This window comes from Hippocampus bargibanti, linkage group LG09, assembly GCF_051943395.1.
Source record: "Hippocampus bargibanti isolate YZ-2025 linkage group LG09, ASM5194339v1, whole genome shotgun sequence".
Classification (NCBI taxonomy): Eukaryota; Metazoa; Chordata; class Actinopteri; order Syngnathiformes; family Syngnathidae; genus Hippocampus; species Hippocampus bargibanti.
The window spans coordinates 18,064,609-18,087,714 of NC_142742.1; the positions used below are offsets into that span (position 1 = coordinate 18,064,609).

The 23,106-nt window shown below is 41.9% G+C and overlaps 1 protein-coding gene across 3 annotated transcripts in view; it reads left to right on the forward strand.

Annotated features, from left to right (window-relative positions):
- The first annotated feature begins 303 nt into the window (after positions 1-303).
- The window catches only part of gabrr2a (gamma-aminobutyric acid type A receptor subunit rho2a), a 58,859-nt gene continuing 36,056 nt past the window's right edge, over positions 304-23,106 (forward strand). The window contains exons 1-2 of one of the 3 annotated variants that reach the window (XM_089003780.1): positions 304-627; positions 15,477-15,583. In XM_089003780.1, the coding sequence (XP_088859906.1) occupies positions 515-627; positions 15,477-15,583 (220 nt within the window). In that variant the 5' untranslated portion in view covers positions 304-514. The remainder of the gene's footprint in view (positions 628-15,476; positions 15,584-23,106) is intronic. The other 2 variants (XM_089003775.1, XM_089003776.1) reach the window with 2 other exon arrangements.

Consider the following 23,106-nt stretch of genomic DNA (forward strand, 5'->3'; position numbering starts at 1 on the left):
TACATCTTCGTATTTGCTTTGAAAACAGCTAAAATATTGATCAAAACATACAGTACGATATAAAATTACATCACAATCAGTTTATGATCTAGAGAACAGGTTGCACTTTAACTTGACGATGGGGAAACCCCCCCCCCCACCCCTGACTATTTAGATTTTTTTTCCCCAAAGGAAAAAATAATCTCCCACTCGTGATGTGCCATGCTTAGCAGCAAATAATCCCAATGTATTTTTTATCTCTTCTCAGCTGTTCACTCGCCCACAATCCCCTATTGCCCTCCCCATTCGCCGTCCCACGCCCCATCCCCACACTGGTGTGAAAAGTGTAGATGGTGAAGAGGTGCACACATGCTTTTCCTCAGCAACTGCAGAGAGTCAGAGCCATGAATGAGGATTTATCCATCCTCGACTGAGAGTCATGCTGTGCCCAAATCCACTTGGAATGAAATGCATGAAGGGAGAGTTCTAGAGTTCATCAGTTTTTATTTCTCTATGTATTTATTGGGTCATCAAAATGCCGAATTTTACGAAACTTTTGATTCTATTCATGTGTTTACTCATAACGGGAGAATGCCGTCATCTGGAGCGGAGATGGACGGGAACTGTGGAGACCCAAAAGCATGGAACGTAAGTAACCAAAATGTTGTATAATAAGTACATAAGAATTTGGACTGATTTATCTATAAAGTCAGGATTTTGGCTTTTCACATGGCAGACATTTGCATGGGTGTTGCATGGGTTAGTTCCAATATATTTTACACTGGTGTAATGTTTGTGGAGCGTTCACACATAAAAAGCTGCTTACTACAGAGAAGCGTGTTAATTATGGTGCAGCCCAGCTTGTCTTTTTACGGCAGTTTTTGCTGCAGTTTAATACGATAAGAACAATACGGAAAGAAAAATATTGGGTTGTGCAAAATAATTACATTATTGCTATTTTATTACTGTATATTGTTTTGGTTGTCTGTCTGTGTGTACTCTGCAATTGGCTGGCAATCGGTTCAAGGTTACCACACCTAATGCCTAAAGATAGCTGGGACAGTTCATTCCAGCACCCCACATGACCCTAGTGAGGATAATACAGATTGGAAAATGAATGAATGAATGAATGAATGAATGAATGAATGAATGAATGAATGAATCATTCAAAGTTCGGACTGTTTGCTCCAAAATGAGGCGAGTAAGAGACATGGTGGATGAAAAGGTTTCTTCAGCCGTCATCTGTACAAATTTGAAGGTTTCGGACGCTTCACCTCCTATACAAGAGGCTTCGTCAGCGAACTAAAGTCTGACTGTCGATGAGAAGGTTTCTTCAGCCGTCATCTGTACAAAAGTGAAGGTTTCGGACGTTTCGCCTCCTATCCACGAGACTTCGTCAGCGAACTAAAGTCTGACTGGTCGTATCGGCCCCATTTATATATCCCTAATGTCCAGACCTAGTGGCGCCGGACACAGCTATGATAGGTCCCTACTCTCAGGTTGGGGGGAGCGCGGGACCCCCCCCTGTGGCCCCACTGATTGTTCCTACATTCCTGACTAACGATTGGCCTATTACCCCCACTCCCCCCGGTATCACCTCATCAGCATAACGACCCTCATCAGCATTGCGAAAGTTGCCTAACCTGTTTTGCCTGAGCAGGCTATTGTATGAACGATCCAAATTGAACCTCACACCACCCGACCGGTTTAATGAAGGATTTTGTTGTTTTATAAGAATCGCCTCTTTTACCCCCCTTTCAAACCATCTATGTTCTTTCGCTACGATTTTAACCTCATTGTCGTCAAATGAGTGGTTAGTAGCTTTTAGGTGCAAATGTACTGCCGATTGAGGCCCACTAGTATTATCCCTGCGATGTTGATAAAGTCTTTTTTTGAGAATTTGTTGAGTCTCCCCAATGTACTGCTCTTTACAATTTTCATTCTTACAATGTATGGAATAAACCACATTACTTTGTTTTTCATTTGGTAGCCTATCTTTTGGATGCACTAATTTTTGCCTTAACGTGTTTATCGGTTTGAAATAAGTAGGAATTTTATGTTGCCAAAGGACTCTTTGTAATTTTTCAGAAACTCCTGCAATGTACGGTACTGCTACTCCTCTCCTTTTAGAATCTTGAGAATTATTGGTTTCGTTCGTTATTCTTTCTTTCTGACATTTGTTGAATGACCACTGAGGGTACCCACAGTTAGTGAGTGCTCTCCTGATATGTTTTGACTCCTTTTCTCTACCTTCAGTGCTAGTTGGTATTAGTTTAGCCCTATGCTGGAGGGTTCTGATAACTCCTAGTTTGTGTTGTAAGGGGTGGTTAGAGTCAAAAACTAAGTATTGGTCAGTGTGCGTAGCCTTCCTAAAGACTTCTGTTTTTAGCGCTCTGTCCTCTTTTATAATTACTTTACAATCCAAGAAGGCTAGTTGGTTCTCTTGAATGTCCTCACGAGTAAATTTAATGTTGAAGTCTACAGAGTTGAGATGATCTGTGAAGGATTGAATTTCTTGTTTCTTAATTATGACAAAAGTATCGTCCACATATCTAAACCAGTGTAGTTTTTGCTCCAAAATGATAGGTATAGTTTTTGCTCCAAAATGATACCTACAATAGATTATATCACAGCTACTGAATCGGCTATTAAAAATAACAAACTTTCGTATGCAGAGGCAGATGATCTACGCATTAAAATATCAGCTCTTCTCAGTAGTGCCAAACTTCCTCCGTCCAACATAACATTAGAAGAGAGAAAGGCGTTAACTACTCTACAAAAAGACAAAAATATTACTATTTTGCCAGCAGACAAGGGCAGATGCACAGTGCTGCTCAACACATTGGATTATGAAGACAAAATAAATAGGTTAATCAGTGATTCTAACACGTATGAGCAACTAAAAAGGGACCCTTCCAATAGATACAAGAAAGAAATGATTGACTGTCTCCAAAAGCTAGAGAAAGGAAAACATATAGATAAACAGATGTATTTTAGATTATACCCGGGAGAGGCCACGCCATGTATCTATGGCCTGCCAAAAATACATAAAGAAGGGTTCCCCCTCCGACCCATTGTTTGTAGCATTGACTCCTCTACATACAATGTAGCCAAATATTTAAAAACTATTTTAGCTCCGTTGGTTGGTAACACAGAATACCACGTAGACAACACCACAGGGTTTGTAGAGAGGATCAAAGACCTCATATTGGAACCTGAGGAAACTTTGGCATCATACGATGTGACTTCTCTCTTTACATCTGTCCCAACCCCAGCAGCAGTCTCAGTGGTGAGGACGAGGCTGCTGGCGGATGTTTCTTTGCATGAAAGAACCAAACTGAAACCGGATCACATCTGCCAATTATTAGAAATCTGCCTTAATACTACGTATTTTCAATTTCGGGAAAAATTTTATAAACAAATCCATGGTTGTGCTATGGGCTCACCAGTTTCACCCATAGTGGCTAATCTTTACATGGAAGAGATGGAGAAACAGGCCCTCACATCCTTCCCAGGGACAAAACCTCGACACTGGTTTAGATATGTGGACGATACTTTTGTCATAATTAAGAAACAAGAAATTCAATCCTTCACAGATCATCTCAACTCTGTAGACTTCAACATTAAATTTACTCGTGAGGACATTCAAGAGAACCAACTAGCCTTCTTGGATTGTAAAGTAATTATAAAAGAGGACAGAGCGCTAAAAACAGAAGTCTTTAGGAAGGCTACGCACACTGACCAATACTTAGTTTTTGACTCTAACCACCCCTTACAACACAAACTAGGAGTTATCAGAACCCTCCAGCATAGGGCTAAACTAATACCAACTAGCACTGAAGGTAGAGAAAAGGAGTCAAAACATATCAGGAGAGCACTCACTAACTGTGGGTACCCTCAGTGGTCATTCAACAAATGTCAGAAAGAAAGAATAACGAACGAAACCAATAATTCTCAAGATTCTAAAAGGAGAGGAGTAGCAGTACCGTACATTGCAGGAGTTTCTGAAAAATTACAAAGAGTCCTTTGGCAACATAAAATTCCTACTTATTTCAAACCGATAAACACGTTAAGGCAAAAATTAGTGCATCCAAAAGATAGGCTACCAAATGAAAAACAAAGTAATGTAGTTTATTCCATACATTGTAAGAATGAAAATTGTAAAGAGCAGTACATTGGGGAGACTCAACAAATTCTCAAAAAAAGACTTTATCAACATCGCAGGGATAATACTAGTGGGCCTCAATCGGCAGTACATTTGCACCTAAAAGCTACTAACCACTCATTTGACGACAATGAGGTTAAAATCTTAGCGAAAGAACATAGATGGTTTGAAAGGGGGGTAAAAGAGGCGATTCTTATAAAACAACAAAATCCTTCATTAAACCGGTCGGGTGGTGTGAGGTTCAATTTGGATCGTTCATACAATAGCCTGCTCAGGCAAAACAGGTTAGGCAACTTTCGCAATGCTGATGAGGGTCGTTATGCTGATGAGGTGATACCGGGGGGAGTGGGGGTAATAGGCCAATCGTTAGTCAGGAATGTAGGAACAATCAGTGGGGCCACAGGGGGGGGTCCCGCGCTCCCCCCAACCTGAGAGTAGGGACCTATCATAGCTGTGTCCGGCGCCACTAGGTCTGGACATTAGGGATATATAAATGGGGCCGATACGACCAGTCAGACTTTAGTTCGCTGACGAAGTCTCGTGGATAGGAGGCGAAACGTCCGAAACCTTCACTTTTGTACAGATGACGGCTGAAGAAACCTTCTCATCGATGGACCACTCCTGTACGACTGAGAGCTTACACAGACGTAAAGTCTGACTGGTCGTATCGGCCCTATTTATATATCCCTAATGTCCAGACATGGCGGCGCAGGACACAGCTATGATAGGTCCCTACTCTCAGGTTGGGGGGAGCAGAGGACCACTCCCTGTGGCCCCACTGATTGTTCCTACATTCCTGACTAACGACTGGCCTATTTGCCCCACTCCTGGTATCACCTCATCAGCATTACGAATGTTGCCTAACCTGTTTTGCCTAAGCAGGCTATTGTATGAACGATCCAAATTGAACCTCACCCCACCAGAACGGTTTAATGAATGTCCGAAGAGACATAGTGGTATTTCTTTCCACTCACTGTCTCTAACCTCGCCTTGATCAGCACACAAGACAGCATTGCTCAGCTGATGTCATGCAACAAACTTTTGAAGCCAGCCATGGGCTGCTCCGAAGTCTTCGAATGTCATAGTTCACATATGGAACACCCCTCTTCACTTCTTAGCGGCCCAGTTTGCAGAGGGCTTTGAACACAATAACAGCAAAACCATTCCAGGAAATGTGCATTTACTCGACTGTTCAAGCAATTCACTCTGATCATGGAAATTGCCACAATTTGAATCACTTCCTTGTTTTTCAGTATCCAGATTTCAGTATTTTCCAGCCCAAAAAATCTTCCAAATATTTCATGCCTACCTCTATATTTAATCAAATACATACAGTATCACTTTCTCTTCATTACTTCATTTGGATGCCATGGGCTACATGGCAATCAATGTATTAATAATGTTTTTTTTTTTGCAATTCTAGTAAAACTCACTGTAATCAAGAGTCACTTGCATGTTGCTTTTTGTTGATTAATGATAGCTACTCCAGGCATGCGTGTTGTTTCCAGAACTTCCGTTGTTATGAATCAATTGTTAATGTAATATAGTAGTAGAAAGTGTATAGCATCTTTTTTTTCTTAGTGGGTTTGGGAATTCCCGTTTGACAGATGTCCACAATGGATCAGAATCAGAATCAGAATCAGAATACCTTTATTCGTCCCGCAATGGGGAAATTTGCAGTCCACAGCAGCAATTGAAGAGGGATGGGGTTGGGGTGGGAGTGAAAGGATAGAAAACAAGATATTCTAAGCATAACAAAATAAAAATGTCAACTGTATACTGTGCAAATGTAGATGTGCAAAAACCGTTCTATAAACAAGACTGTACATAGTGCAGAATCAAGAGATGCATTTAGATATATTGCAACAACCCATATTTACAAGTGTCCAGTTTTTTTTGTTTTTTTCACATGTGATCATTGGGAATTGTGAAGCCTGACAGCAGTCGGTAGGAACGAGCGGCGGTACCTCTCCTTCTTGCAGCGCGGGTGTAATAGTCTCTGGCTAAAGGAGCTACCCAGAGCTGTCAGGATGGGCAGGAGGGGGTGGGAGGGGCTGTCCGTCATAGCTTTTAGTTTAGCTAGCGTCCGTCTGTTGCCCACCTCCTCTAGAGAGTCCAGCGAGCAGCCCACGACAGAACTGGCCCGCTTGACAAAGCGCTCCAGTCTTTTTCTGTCCCGGGTGGTGATGCTGCCTGACCAGCAGACAATGCCATAGTGGATGGCTGATGCCACCACAGAGTAATAGAAAGTCTTTAGGAGTGACCCCTGAACTCCAAAAGACCTCAGTTTCCTGAGGAGGAAGAGGCGACTCTGTCCCTTTTTGATTAGGGCATCCGTGTTTGTTGTCCAGTCCAGTTTATTGTGGATAGATAAGATTTCTTCCTCGATTGTTCTCCCTCTTCGTCTGCCTCTCTCCCCTTGATGTCTGCAACTTGGAGTAACTGCACCACCAGGCATTGAAATGACTGTCATTACAAGTCCAATAGAAATGAATGCAATAATTCATTTTGAACTTAAATTGTATAGCAACCATGAGCGGGACGACATAAAAAGACCAACTGGCCGGAACTGGCCCGAGGGCTTTTGTCTGCTTTATATGTTATACTGAATAGTGGCACCGGAAAACCCGGACTCTCCCCCACGCTCCAATTTTAAATGGCACAGCCACCTTATGCAGCATTGATGCAGTTACATATCGACTTATAGCTCGTATTTTCGAAATTATAATGCATTGTGGACTGCTTACAATAAATTGTTTTTGCAATACTTACTTTTTCTTCACTCTTCCCTCCGAATTCTGCTGCTGTAAATTGTGAATTACTGAATTGCGAGACAAATAATGCTCTAGTGATGGGCATGGCGTGTCGCATAGATTGTTGTGATGACATGCAAAATCAACATCCACGAGGCAGGCAAGTATTTCAAGTACAGTATTTCACAAAAAGATGAAGTCCAACCTGGACGTTCCCAAAGAAAACCTCAACTTCTTCATCTCTACTACTTCTAGCTCTGTTTCCTGTCCTTTCTTCATTGCCATTGTCTCCAGTCCAAAAATCATGACTTTCCTTTCATCTTAGCTGAAACTCTTCTATCAAACATCACACCTGACATTTGAGTCCCACCGTTCCAGCCAGTCTGTACATGCCTCTGACCACAAGTACTTAAAATCCTCCACCTTATTTATCTCTTCTCTCAGTAGCATCACTCTTGTACTTGGGTCTCTCTCATTCACATACATATATTCTGTCTTGCTGCGACTGACCTTCATTCCTCTCTAGTTTCTCCTTCACCGGTTCTCAAAGTCAAAGTCAAAGTCAAAGTCAGCTTTATTGTCAAATATGCTAATATGCATGAAAACAGCACAGATGAAATTAATGTCCTCTCGGACCCAGCGTGCAAGACATGCAAGGCACTTATAACGTGGCTAAAAAAGACATACAATTGACAACAGACAATACATGTAATTTCTGTATGTAAAGTGAGGTAGTGTCGTATGGAAAGTGAGGCAGTGACGTATGTAAAGTGAGGTAGTGACATATGTAAAGTGAGGAAGTGACGTATATAAAGTGACGTAATGTAGTAATGCAAAAACGAACAACAAGAAAGGGTTGAAGTGAGGTCTTGCAGAAAAAAATGAGAAAGAAGAAAAAAATAGAGTTCAGGGTGATCGTACAGCATGTAGCGTGTACTCAGAGTTCGGTGAGTGTGGCAGTGGGAAGGGGCAGGCTGGGCAGGGCTGGGAGGGAGTTGAGTCTCCGGACTGCCTGGTGGCAGAAACTGTCCTTGAGCCTGCTGGTCTTGGCTCGGAGACTCCGCAGTCTCCGACCCGATGGCAGCAGGCTGAAGAGGCTGTGGGAGGGGTGGGTGGGATCGCCAGCGATCCGGATGGCTCTGCGGGTGAGGCGGGTGTTGTAGATGTCCTGAAGGGGGGGGAGAGAGACACCGATGATCTTCTCAGCTGTCCTCACGATGCGCTGCAGAGTCTTACGGCAGGACACGGTGCAGGCGCCGTACCACACGGTGATACAGCTGGTCAGGATGCTCTCTATGGTACCGCGGTAGAAGGAGGTCGTGATGGGGGTCGGGGCTCCAACTCTTTTGAGCTTGCGGAGGAAGTACAGGCGCTGGTGGGATCTCTTGGCCATTGATGCCGTGTTGTGGCTCCAGGACAGGTCTTCGGATATGTGCACTCCCAGGAACTTGGTGCTGCTCACTCTCTCCACTGCAGCACCGTCGATGGTTAGTGGAGCATGCTGGGGGCGCACTCTCCTGAAGTCCACAACAATCTCCTTCGTCTTCTCCACATTCAGACGAAGATTGTTGTCCTTGCACCACGTGGCCAGGCGGCTTCTCTGCTCTCACTCCAGATCACAATGTCATCTGCAAACATCATCGTCCAAGGAGATATGTCTCACAGTATTTGTCAGCCTGTCCATCACCATAGCGAATAAGAAGGGGCTCAGAGCGGACCCCTGGTGAAGTCCCACCTCAACCTAGAATTACTCCATCACTCCGGCAGCACACGTCACAACTATCTTACAGTCATCGTCCATGTCCTGCACTGCTCTGACATACCTCTCTGTCTCTGCTGACTTCCTCGTGTAAGACCACAGTTCTCTGGGCACCCTATTGTATGCTTTCTCCAGATCTACACAGACACAATGCAGTTTGCTCTGACCTTCTCCTTACTACTCTGTCCGCATCTTTAAAGCAAACACTGCATCAGTCGTACTCTTTTTTGGCATGCAACCATACTGTTGTACACAAATTAGTGAACGCTGGTGCGTATTGCTGTCACTGCAATCCTACAGAAAAAAAAATATGTGACTGTAAAATGTCCTTCAAAGTTGTGAAAGGTGCTTATAAATCAAATGTATTATTATTAAATGAAAATTTCTGCTCTTTGTCTAGCTTCAAATACTCGTTCCCATAGTATCATTTTATGGCTCATCAACTTTATTCCTCTGTAGTTATGACTACTGTGCACAGGAAGCAGAACTGGAGGTAGCAGAGCTGAAGATGTTGAGGTTTTCTTTGGGAGTGACCGGGTTGGATAGGATCAGGAATGAGTACATTAGAGGGACAACTCATATTAGAGGCTTTGCAGAGAAAGTCAGAGAGGCAAGACTAAGATGGTTTGGACATGTCCAGAGGAGAGAGAGTGACTATATCGGGAGAAGGATGCTGAGCCTTGAACTGCCAGGCAGGAGACCGAGAGGAAGACTGAAGAGGAGGTTTATGGATGTGGTCAAAGAGGACATGAAGGTAGCTGCTGTGAAGAAGAAGAGGATGTACAAAACCGGGATAGATTGGGACATTGATTCGCTGTGGCGAACCCTGAGGGGAAAAGCCGACAGGAAAAGAAGAAGAGTTATGACTACTCTGCATATCTCCCTTGTCCTTAAAAATGGGCACCAGTACACTTCGCATCCATTCATCAGGTATCTTCTTACCAGTGATGTGCGGTGAGGTTCATGGCTGGTGTCATCACAGTCAGATTTACAAACATGAACTCTACAAAGTAGCTTATTCACCATTTGATTGGCAACAGTTAACATGTTTTGTTTAAAATGTCATGTCAGCATTCTTTATATAAACTGTAGCATAGAAAAAAGAATAAAAAAACGTGATTATCGTGTTACCTTTACTTATAAATGAAGTCCATGTGCCGCTCCTTCTGAAGAAAGGCATCAATAACTGAAAGTTATTGGTGCAACAGTTCTAAAAGTCTCTCTATTTCTTTCAATTTAGATATGTAATCCTCCATTCTGAAAATAAGGCCAAGCATCACGAAAAAATGACTGGATGGTTGCACGTGATAACTGTTTACTGTAGCTTGCTCTCACTAATTCTATTATTCTGCACCCAAGGAGGCGCAAGAAAAATCTGTAATCACCAGCGCCTCCTGTCATGAGGCAGGAGAACTCCCGGCCTCACCAATGCACTATTAAAAAAATAATAATAAACACTGTAGTACAGTGTTTACAATGTAAAGTGACTCTACATTATATACACCAGCTAAACTGTAGAAATTTAGTTCATATACTAAAAGTGTTTGAACACTTTAATAGTGATATGCAGAGGGAGAGCAATGCGGTCTCACTGCAGAGCAAGTCAGCACAGTTAGCATAGTGATTGCGCAATCCATGGTGAGGCTCAGCCGGCTGGTGCCTCCCCACTCATCTCTACTCAGTATTTGAACGGTAAATGTAAAAATTCAGCGATTTTGAAAAAAAAATTCAACAATGGTGACGTTAAATGGAAAAGAACTTTAAAGTACAAATCACTAAATAAATATAACTGTTTAATGTATTTTTTTCATTTGATATTTCCATGATGACAGGTGAGGCCGTGCCTCACCTGCCTCCCCTGACTGCACGTCACTGCTTCTTACCATCGAAGATCTTGTTGAACAACTCAGTCAAAAACACCACTGCCTCCTCTCCAGGACATCTCCATACTCCATAGGTAAATCATCAGGGCCGAGTGCCTTTCCACCCTTCATCCTCTTCAGCGCCCACTTCACTTTATCCTTGCTAATCTTTGCTACGTCTTGGTCCACAACAGTCATATCTCTACTCTTTGTTCCTTCTCAATTTTCTGATTAATCAATTCTTCAAAGTGCTCTTTCCATCTTGCCATCACACTACTGGTACCTGTAAATACATTGCCGTCTCTATCCTTTATCACCCGAACCGACTACACGTCTTTACCATGTTTGCAGTCACTGATTTCCTTAAGGTGGCACCGTCTATACAAAATGTAGTCGACCTGTGTACTCCTGCCTCCATTCTAATGTCACCCTTTGTTCCTGCCTCTTCTGAAAGAAAGTATTTGTGATAGCCATTTCCATCCCTTCGCAAAGTCAACCACCATCTATTCTTCTGTGTTCCTCATCTGGACTCTAAATCTGCCCATCAACTCCTCATCATATTTGTTTCCTGCACCAACATGTCCATTGTAGTCTCAACCAATTACAGATCTCTCACTTCTAGAAATGTCCTGTATGACATCATCAAAGTCCAACCAAAATGTCTCCTCCTCCAACTTACATTCTACTTGTGGGACATACCCACGAAAAAGATTGAACACCACAACTTCAATTTATAGCTTCAAACTCACCATTCAATCTGATACCCTTTGTACTTTAAGACATTCCTATTTCAAGATAAGCCCAACTCTATTTATCTTTGAGTCTGTACCATGATAGAGCAACTTGTCTACTATTAGAGGAGAGTGACCTTCTTTCCTCTGTGTGTTCGTTAATGCAGGATGATGATTTTGGTTATCAAAATACTGGGTGGAGTCGATGAACCTTCGAAGAGTTTTTTTTTGCACAATATTCCGGACACCAGTGACGTGCGGTGAGGTTCATGGCTGGTGAGGCACTGACGTCATCACAGTCAGATTTACAAACATATGAACTCCACAGAGTAGCTTATTCATCATTTGATTGGCAACAGTTAACGTTTTGTTTAAAATGTCATGTCAGCATTCTGTTTATACTGTATACAAACTGTAGCATCGGAGAAAAAAAAATAAAGAAGCGTTATTTTCATGTTACCTTTACTTATAAATGAAGTCCAAGTCTCTGTCTCAATGAAGATCATTGTCAGTGAAGAAAGTCGTCCTTGATCGTCCCGACTGTATGTTTTCAGTCTTTTGTGCTGAAAATGACTGCTCCACTGATGCTGTAGCAGCTGGAACAGTGAGCACGAGCTCACTGTCAGCTCAGGTCCTTTAAACCACAATGGTTGATTGCTTTTAGGTGTAGATGTACTGCCGATTGTAGCCCACTAGCATTGTCCCTCCAATGTTAATGAAGTCAATTTTTATTGTCTATTTGTTTAGTTTCCCCAAATTGCTCTTTACAATCTTCATTTTTACATTGTGTAGAAAAAACTACATTACTTTTTTTTCATTTGGCAGCCTATCTTTTGGATTCACTAGTTTTGGTCTTAAGGTATTTATAGGTTTGAAATACGTGGGAATTTTGTGTTGCCATAGGAACCTTTGTAGTTTTTCTGAAACCCCTGCAATATACACTACTTTATTTTCCGCACTATAACACACACCACATTATAAGGCGCACCTTCAATGAATGACGTATTTTACAACTTTTTCCATATATGCGGCGCACCTCATAAGATGCTACAGTAGAGGCTGGGGTTACGTTATGCATTCGGTGCTAGACGCCGCTTCGCGCTAAACGGAATGTCAACAAAACTATCAGAGGTCTCCCCGTCTTGGTGAACGTGTGTTAGCCTTATGCATCCACCGCTGCCACGCAGTTAGCAGTCTAGCTTTCAATGCTCTGTTGACGCCGTTGTGTATATCCCGGCATGCACCGCGCACTACTTCTTCTATGGGTGAAAATGGAATCTCGACTGTTTACCGTAGCTACGAGACCTCAATCCATTGATCCATATATACGGCACACCGGATTATAAGGCGTATGGTCAGCTTTTTTAAAAAATGAAGGCTTTTAGGTGCGCCTTATAGTGCGGAAAATACGGTACTTTAGCATCCCTTCACTGCCTACATTTTAGTTATTTTCAAGATCTTATTATTTGTTTTCAAATCTTTAAATGGCCTCGCTCCTCCTTACCTCTCAAAGCTCATCCACCCCTACACACCTTCCTGACACCTGAGGTGTGCTGACCAGAGATTAATTAATCGATGTGCCAAAAACTAAGCGGAAGCTCAGAGGGGGTCGAGCCTTTTCTGTTGCTGGTCCTACTCTCTAGAATGACCTGCCAATGAACATTCGGCAAGCCCCCTCACTTCCCATCTTTAAAACCCGTCTCAAACCCGTCTGGTTGTACTCCCTGGTGCTTTCTACTATCTTTGTTACTGCTGTATTTCCTCTATATTGTAGCTGTCTATCTTAAGTGCTTTTTTCCAACTTCAACTGTTGTTAAAGTGCTGTATAAATCAATATATGTGTATTGTATTGTATTGTATTGTATTGTATTGTATTGTATTGTATGTAAGGTACTGCTACTCCTCACCTTTTCTCTATTGTTTTCTTTTGACATTTGTTCAAGGACCACTGAGGGTAACCAGAGTTTGTGAGTGCTCTCCTGACATGTTTTTTCTTACCTTCAACACTTGTTGGTATTTGTTCAGCCCTATGCTGGTGGGTTCTGATAACTCCTAGTCTATGTTGCAATGGGTGACTTGAGTCAAAAAGCAGGTCAGTGTGTGCGGCCTTCCTAAAGCCTTCTATTTTTAGCGCTCTGTCCTCTTCTGTAATTACTTTGCAGTCCAAAAAGACTAGTTGGTTCACTTAATTGTCCTCGCGAGTAAATTGGATTTTGGTTTCCACAGTCTTGAGGTGATCTTGTCGACAAGGATTGAATTTCTTGTTTTTTAATTATGACAAAAGTGTCATCCACCTCCCTAAACCAGTGCCTAGGCTTCATCCCCGAGAATGATGTGAGGGCCTGTTTCTCCATCTCTTCCATGTACAGATTTGCCACTATGGGTGAGAATGGTGAACCCATAGCACAACCATGAATTTCTTTGTAAAATGTCTCTCTAAATTGAAAATATTTTGTATTAAGACAAATTACCAATAATTGACAGATATGTTCCGGTTTAAGTTTGGTTCTTTCATGCAGAGTGGAATCCTCCAACACCATCTCGTTATCACCACTGAGACTGTTTCTGACGTTGGGACCGATGTAAATGATAAGTCACATCATAAGATGGCAATGTTTCCTCAGGCTCCAGTTTAAGGGCTTTGATCCTCTCGACAGACCATCTGGTGTTCTCTATGTGACGCTCTGTGTTACCAACCCAAGAAGCTAAGATATTTTTTTAAATATTTGGCTACATTATATGTTGAGGAGTCAATGCTACAGACGATGGGTCTGAGGGGGAATCCTTCTTTGTGTATTTTTGGCAGTCCATAGATACATGGCGTGGCCTCTCCCAGGTATAATATAAAATTGGATTGGATTGGATATGCCTTTATTAGTCTCACAGTGGAGAAATTTACATTTCACAGCAGCAAAGTGATGAAAGGAATGAAAGTAGAAAAACAAAATACATGAGCTGCTGGAAAGGCAGCCACTCAAATACATCTGTTTGTCTATTAGTTTATCTTAATCTACCATTTGGAGACAGTCTATAATTTATTTCTTTTATCTCTAGCAAGGGCCCCTTTTTAGTTGCTCATGAGTGTTAGAATAACTGATTAACCTGTTGTCTTCATAATCCAATGTGTTGAGAAGCACTATACAACTACCCTAGTCTGCTGGGAAAGTAGCATTACTTTTATCTTTTTGGTGAGTAGTTAACACATTTCTCTCTTGTAATGTATTGTTAGAATGTGATGGTTTGGCACTACTGTGAAGGGTTGATATTTTTATACATTGATGGTCTACTGCTCCCCCAACCTTAGAGCAGGGACCTAATAGAGCAGGGCTCCAGCACATGAATCTTTCAGAGCAGGGTATGAGCACAGGGACCTATCAAAGCAGAGGTCTGGCACGGCCACCTCACAACAATTAGTTGTACACATGAACAAGACAGTATCAGACATAAATCAGATAGGATAGGTGGCATTCTCACAGAGAGCAATTCTCTGTGTGTTCAAGCCATGGTTGTACAGTGTAATGTATTATTCTGAATTGTTCATTGGAGGGTAAAAAAGAAAGTTTGTCAATGACATGCTAAAAAAAAATACAAAAATCATTTTTGCACAAATGTTTCCTTTTCTGAAGGTATACAAATACAAGTGAGGAGGGAGAACTATATCACATATTGTGGTGAAGGACAAGCTGTTTCTTCAAACTCATTTCACACATTCATACACAGACACAAAGAGAGAGAGAAGAATATCTATCTATCTATCTATCTATCTATCTATCTATCTATCTATCTATCTATCTATCTATCTATCTATCTATCTATCTATCTATCTATCTATCTATCTATCTATCTCTCTCTCTCTCTCTCTCTCTCTCTCTCTCTCTCTCTCTCTCTCTCTCTCTCTCTCTCTCTATCTATCTATCTATCTATCTATCTATCTATCTATCTATCTATCTATCTATCTATCTATCTATCTATCTATCTATCTATCTGTGAGATTTTTTACAACCCTGCTTTGTTCAGCGGGAATGTCGTGCTGTTGCAGTCTATGGCTGGATGGATATTTCTAACAACAGAGCGTATGCAGAAAAGACTTCCCATATTTGTATGTGGTATTGTATTATTTGTCATTTTATGGTAACTGTTCAAATAAAGAATAAAAAATAATGTATTATAATTGTTAATTCTGTAAAAGGTAGGTGACATGATCTGCCCCTCATACTCTTCTTTTAGCTCTTTCGCAAAGAAGCCTCCAGATGTGACCAAGTCTCGTAAAATGAAGACAGAACATCTCATCAAAGTGGATGATCATGACTTTACCATGAGGCCAGCATTTGGAGGTAAATACAAACAAGTTAAATGCCCCTTTAAACATCTTGTATTACTTGTCTTTTGTATACTTTTGTCACCTCTCATGAGAGACGAGATGAAAAAAATGTTTTATGTCAATATTTTTTTACTAATCTAGTAGACATTGAACTTCAATGTAATTAATTGTAAAATGTTGATGCAAAACAAGAAGTAGTTCTAACATGCAGCAGAGCAATACTCGGTTATAATCTCTGATACACAGTGACACTTATCTAATTTTCTATTGTACTTTAAAAGAGTGCTGTGCAATTTTGGAACTATATATATATATATATATATATATATATATATATATATATATATGTGTGTGTGTGTGTGTGTGTGTGTGCGTGTGTGTGCGTGTGTGTGTGTGCGTGTGTGTGTATGTGTGTGTGTGTGTATATATACATATGTATATGTATATATGTATATATACATATATAAAATATGGAGTACTTTTATAAATATATATACAGTAAAGTCTCGTTATATCGATATTCAAGGGAGTCCGAAAAAAATATCGATATAACCGGGACTATCGATATATCCGACCCTGTTTGCATGTAATTTTCTCCGTGCGTGCATCGAAATAGTATCGATATAACCGGGACTATCGATATATCCGATATCGATATAACGAGACTTTACTGTATATATATACAGTAAAGTCTCGTTATATCAATATTCAAGGGAGTCCGAAAAAATATCGATATAACCGGGACTATCGATATATCCGACCCTGTTTGCATGTAATTTTCTCCGTGCGTGCATAGAAATAGTATCGATATAACCGGGACTATCGATATATCCGATATCGATATAACGAGACTTTACTGTATATATATATATATATAGTTAAATCCTCGTCTCACCCACCATGGGTGGTGTCTGTCCCCCATTTCAGCTCGGGTCCTCTACCAGAGGTCAAGAAGCTTGAGGGTTCTGCGCAGTATCCGTGCTGTTCCCAGCACTGCGCTTTTCTGGACCGAGATATCCGATGTTGTTCCTGGGATCTGTTGCAACCACTCGTCGAGTTCAGGGGTCACTGCCCCGAGTGCTCCGACCACCACAGGCACGACTGTCACCTTTACCTCCAGGCTCTCTCCAGCTCCTCTCTGAGCCCTTGGTATTTCTCGATTTTCTCATGTTCCTTCTATCTGATGTTTCCATCACTCGGGACCGCTACATCCACGACAACGGCTTTCCTTTCCCCTTTATCTATGACCACGATATCTGGTTGGTTGGCCATTACCATCTTGTCGGTCTGTATCTGGAAGTCCGCACAGATGTTTCGGTAGACTATGCCAGCCACCTGGTTATGGCGCTCCATGTAGGCTTTCCCTGCCAGCATCTTACACCCTGCAGTTATGTGTTGGATTGTCTCACGTGCCTCTTTGCACAACCTACACCTTGGGTCTTGTCTGGTGTGGTATATCCCTGCCTCTATGGCTCTGGTGTTCAGGGCCTGTTCTTGGGCAGGCAGGATGAGTGCCTCTGTGCTGTCCTTTAGGCCAGCCCTCTCTAGCCACTGATAGGACTTCTTGAGATCAGCCACTTCTGCTATGATTCGGTGGTACATCCCGTGTAGGGGCTTTTCTTCCCATGATTGTCCCTCTTCCAGCACCTCATCCTCTGTTCCCCATTGTCTGAGACATTCTCTGAGTACATCATCCGTTGGAGCCTTCTCTTTGATGTATTCATGGAGCTTGGATGTTTCATCCTGGACAGTGGCTCTCACGCTCACTAGTCCCCGGCCTCCTTCCTTACGGCTTGTGTACAGTCTCAGGGTGCTGGACTTGGGATGGAACCCTCCGTGCATGGTGAGGAGTTTTCGGGTCTTAACATCTGTGGTCTGAATCTCTTCCTTTGGCCACCTTATTATTCCTGCAGGGTATCTGATTACTGGCAGGGCATAGCTGTTTATTGCCCGGGTCTTGTTCTTGCCATTGAGCTGGCTTCTGAGGACTTGCCTTACCCGCTGGAGGTATTTGGTCATAGCCGCTTTCCTTGTTGCTAGTTCGAGGTTGCCATTAGCCTGTGGTATACCGAGGTACTTGCAGCTGTTTTCAATGTCTGCTATTGTTCCTTCAGGCAGTGAGACCCCTTCAGTGTGGACTACCTTGCCCCTCTTAGTTTTCCACATCCTCATCGAGTTTGCAACGAAGGCTCTCAGGGTCCTGTTGACCTTATACAACTCCAAGCATTTGGTGATCCATGTGTGTGGCATCGAGTCATATGCTTTTTTGTAATCAATCCAGGCTGTGCACAGGTTGGTATGTCGGGACCTGCAGTCTTGAGTGACTGTTCTGTCAACCAGCAGCTGATGTTTGGCACCTCTCGTATCTCTACTAATGCCTTTCTGTGCTTTGCTCATGTATTGATCCATGTGTCCACTTATCTTAGCCGCAATGATGCCTGACATGAGCTTCCATGTTGTGGAGAGACAGGTTATTGGTCGATAGTTGGAAGGAACTGCACCCTTTGAGGAATCCTTCATTATCAGGATTGTTCGCCCTTCGGTTAGCCATCCTGGGTGCGTCCCATCCATCAGCAACTGGTTCATTTGTGCTGCTAGGCGCTCGTGGAGAGCTGTGAGTCTCTTTAGCCAGTAGGTGTGGACCATATCCGGGCCTGGTGCCGTCCAGTTTTTCATACCTGAGACTCTTCCTTGTATATCTGCCGCTGTGATGGTAACTGGGTTCTGTTCAGGGAGGTTGCTGTGCTCCTCTTTCAGAGTCACCAGCCATTGTGCACTGCTGTTATGTGCGACTTCCTTCTCCCATATGCCTTTCCAGTATCTTTCAGTTTCCAGCCTTGGAGGGTCTTCTCTGCTGTTAGAACCCTGCCACTGAGCGTACACTTTCGCAGGTTGTGTTGCGAACAGCCTGTTTATTCTTCTGGCCTCATTCTCTTTTGTGTACCTTTTTCGGCGACTGGACAAATCCTGGAGCCTTTGTTTGGCAGTTTCGAGTGCTTCAGGTATGGTTATCTGCATGTACCTCTTGGGTATTGGCCTTTTATTCACACCTCTCTGGATCTCCGTCAATTGACTGACATCTTTCCGAGCCGCCTTGATCTTGGCCTCCAACCGTCTTTTCCATGGAGGGTAATGAATCTCGTGGCTCTCATGGTTGCTCTTGTAGCCAAGCATCTCATTGGTTATATCAGCTCATTGGTTTCCGTGATCGTTCCGGTCGGGATTGTTCTCAGTGCTGCATTCACAGTTTCCATGAGACTTTCAGGTGGTACTTCACATAGCCGTTGTAATCGTGTTACCCAGTTTTCATTCTTGCCATGATCTTATCTCTCAGGTCAGTTGCTGCCTCGCTCAGCATTGCATTCATTGGGGCTGGCTTCCCAATCTCATCATTCATTGGGGCTTGCCTCCCAATCTCTGGTTGAACCTCTTCCTCTGATGTGGCAGCCTGGGGCCCTTCACCTCGGAATTTGTGTTGTACCTCATCAATCTCAAGTTGTGATAGCAATTGCCGTTTGTGGATATTGGAACACTGAGCTACTATTTGTTTCGTGGTCAACCGTGACTGTGGGTTTCGAAGTAACCATTCAGCCCCCATTCTCCGCATGTAACCCCTCTGACTAGGGTTGCTTGAGTAGTAGCATTCCAACAGAGCCATGTTATCGCATCTCGTCCATCTCCGCTTTGTTCCAGTAGCCCATTTTTCATCAGGGTGCTCTGGTTCCCCAGCACCTGACGCAGACCTTGTTTGGCCGGGCGACGTCTGAATGACACATGTCATTCCATTTATTGTCTCTCATCATTGTATGAGGTAGGCATTAGCGTGAAGGGTCTTGCCCAAGGATTGTGCTCATTTTCTCTGCCACAAGTGGGATTCGAACCCTCGTCTTCCATATGCCAAACCGATGCCTTATCAACTGAGGTATCCAGCCGCTATATATATATATATATATATATATATATATATATATATATATATATATATATATATATATATATATATATATAAAATCAATGGATGGATAGATAGATAGATAGATAGATAGATAGATAGATAGATAGATAGATAGATAGATAGATAGATAGATAGATAGATAGATAGATAGATAGATAGATAGATAGATAGATAGATAGATAGATAGATAGATAGATAGATATCTTTCTCTCTCTTTGTGTCTGTGTATGAATGTGTGAAATGAGTTGAGGGCTAATTAACAATGCAAAAGAAATGAGTAAGAGAAATGTGGAAGGGATAGAAAGTGAAGTACATGATTTAAGATAAAAAAATATATAGATTTGTTCCACAATGAAGAAATTCGCTGACATATGGGAAATCATTCAGAATTGTACATCTTCAAAAAATCTATATCCCTCAAAAAAAAGATAGGACAGAATTGTGACACAGCAACAAGCGCTGTGAGCAAAGGCATTCTGAGCCATAAGGAAAATACCAACATTATTTAACAAAACATAAATAATAATAATAATACAGTGCTAACATCCACATTTGGATTGTATCACCGGATACAAATTTATATTTAAATAAAATATTCAACCAGTCTTAATTTAACTGCATATGGTTTTAATGGGCAAATGACAAAAGAAGGAATTGTCTACAAGAACAAGATTTATCAGTGATTTGCACTCTGTAACTTTCGCAAATTTGAAGTGGAAGAATTTTATTGCAATCCTCGATTTGTTGCCATGCTCAAACTAAGAAAAGCTTTCATGTTATCTGCTTTATCCCTGAGCACCAACACGTGATGCAATGTAATTAATCTGTTTGGGGATATGGGTTTGTCACAATGTCATAAAAATAAGACAGTTTCCCCTCACACATCAAACTAAGACCATCAAACATTTATATTCAAAATGCTATAGGCTATTTACTACATTGAGTGATTTATGTGACTTGAAATACAACTGTTATACATATACACATAGCAATGGGGCAAACTCACATGGCAGCAATGTTGAGCAGATTAAGCTGGCAGCCGATCCTCATGTTTACACTTTAGATTTGTATTGACACCAATCTGATTCACGAACAACCAGATGTTACACTCCAAATAACACTTTGTCACAACTAAGAATCAAGCAGCACAAAAACTACTCCATATTTTAGAGTAGCTTCGGGGACCAAGTAATTACAGTATCATTTACATTTTACAATTTGAAAATACGATGAAGGCTTGTGGAGAAATTGAACATTTGTTCTACCGGAAACAAATTCCTTGTGTTTTCTACATACTTGGCAATAAAGATGATTCTGATTCTGATTTTGAAATTCTGGTCAGTAAAGCACCCACATATTAGAATAAAACTATATTGTAACTAATGTTTTTTTTTACAAAAAAAAAAATAATCCAATTTACACATTAACGTTCATGCTGGTTTTATTAATTAATTCATTCATTTTCTTCATTGTCTTCAGGCAGTACACAGGGGATATCCTGAACTGGTTACAAACCATCACACAGCAATCATCCGAGATAACACTTTTTTTTTTCAACGAGGGCAACAAAAGTCTTGTCTTTTTTTCCTTTTATTTACAGTAAAGTCTCGTTATATCGATATCGGTTATATCGATAGTACCGCTTATTACGATACTATTTTCATTTCCCTTGCACAATTCTAGTCTTTTTATGTATAATTAGTACCGTTTAGTACGATACCCGGTTATTACGATAATCCGGTTATTACGGTGCTCCTTTTCATCCCCCGCCGGCCATTTTTGTTGTTTATATCGATATATCCGTCGCGCCATTGGTCAACTTGGTCACGTGTCTTGTTACGTGAGCCGCCATCAGTCGCGCCATTGGTCGACTTGGTCACATGAGCCGCCATCGGTCGCGCTATTGGTCGGATTGGCCGTGTGACTTTGTCACGCGACACGCCATCGGTCGCGCCATTGGTCAACTTGGTCACGTGTCTTGGTTACGTGTCACGCCATCAGTCGCGCCATTGGTCGACTTGGTCAGGTGATTTGGTTACGTGCCCAGCACCCGTGTAGCAGAGCCATTTTCATTTTCAGACGCTAGCTCGTGTGTAGCAGACGAGATTGAAGTGTTTGTGTTAAAAGGTAAAAATGGGAAGCAGAAGAAGATTGATGACTTTTTTAAATTGTATACATAATACAGTAAGATGTAAGCGTTGCAGTTTCCCTGTTGTGTTATGTACATGCCCACTGTACTGTATATGAATGCAATCGTTTTTTGCAACAATGTTTCTTGTTTTGTCTGCTGAAGCGCGATGATTTTGAAAATTATTAACATTCCATACTGTGTATTAAAGGACAGCCGATGTCACTTTTTATTCAAATGCAAATAAAAATGACTTCATGCCAAGGCGTCTTGCATTGCTTGTGAATCCAAACAATGGCTTCAGATTCGGATAATATGGTTTCTTGTTACACATCCAGTTATGAATGTTTCAAATACACTGTAGTTCTGAATATTAAAGCATACATGTTTACAATCATTAAAGAATTATATGTGCCATTTTGAGGCAACATTGGGGGAACAAAAAAGGGAGCTAATGGCCAGCTCCGTTTCTTATATGGCGCTTGGCTGCCCTCTTTTGGCGGCTTTTGTTTAATGCAGTTCGGCGCAGGATCGGATATATCGATAGTCCCGGTTATATCGATATTTTTCGGACTCCCTTGAATATCGATATAACGAGACTTTACTGTATTTAATTTGCTTTGGTTGTCTTTTGTTTTGTCACATGGTGGTGATGTTCCATTATGTGGACCTGGTAATGTTTGTTTTCAGCATTTTTGGCCACAACATTTATCAAAGAAGAATATGTGCTTGGTGGTTAGGCCTTCTCAGCAGCACACGTGTACCACCACTGATTTATTTTATTGGAAGGAATGCCGGTAACATTTAACTGTCATTGCTGGACAGTCCTGGGGCGTTGGGTTTTTTAGCCTGAAATGGGCACCATTTTCCCAGCACCACATTGTTCAGTGGAAAGGTCGGTGGTGTTGGACAGTCTGCGACTGGATGGACACATGGCCTGAGAAGCCGACGATGAAGGGTCCTCAGAGCGCCAACGTTACCGCAGTGTCAAAAAAGTACACGGTCCAGGAAGATTGAGGGTTCTACGCAGTATCCAAGCTGTTTCCAGAACTGCGTTTTTTTTTCAGAGATATTAGATGTTGTTCCCAGGATCTGTTGCAACCATTCATCTAGTTTGGGGGTCATTGCCCCGAGTGTTCCGATCACCACAGAAACAACTGTCACCTTTACTGTCCAGGCTCTCTCCAGCTCCTCTCTGAGACCTTGCGCGACCCAATAAAATGGGCCAACTTCAATTAGGCCCAGTTTCTTAGTGTTTTGTCCGAATGAAATGAAACTTTGGCTATAAATAGTTTATTATAATCAAAACACCTTTGACCTTTTTTTCTCTGTTCTACAGCATATGTTCTAGATGGCCTCCATTTATCTCAGTGCATTTCTTGCTGTGCAGCACAAAGTTGTCCATGAACAAAGAAAAATATCTGGAGGGCTTAGATACGGGCTATGGGGTTGA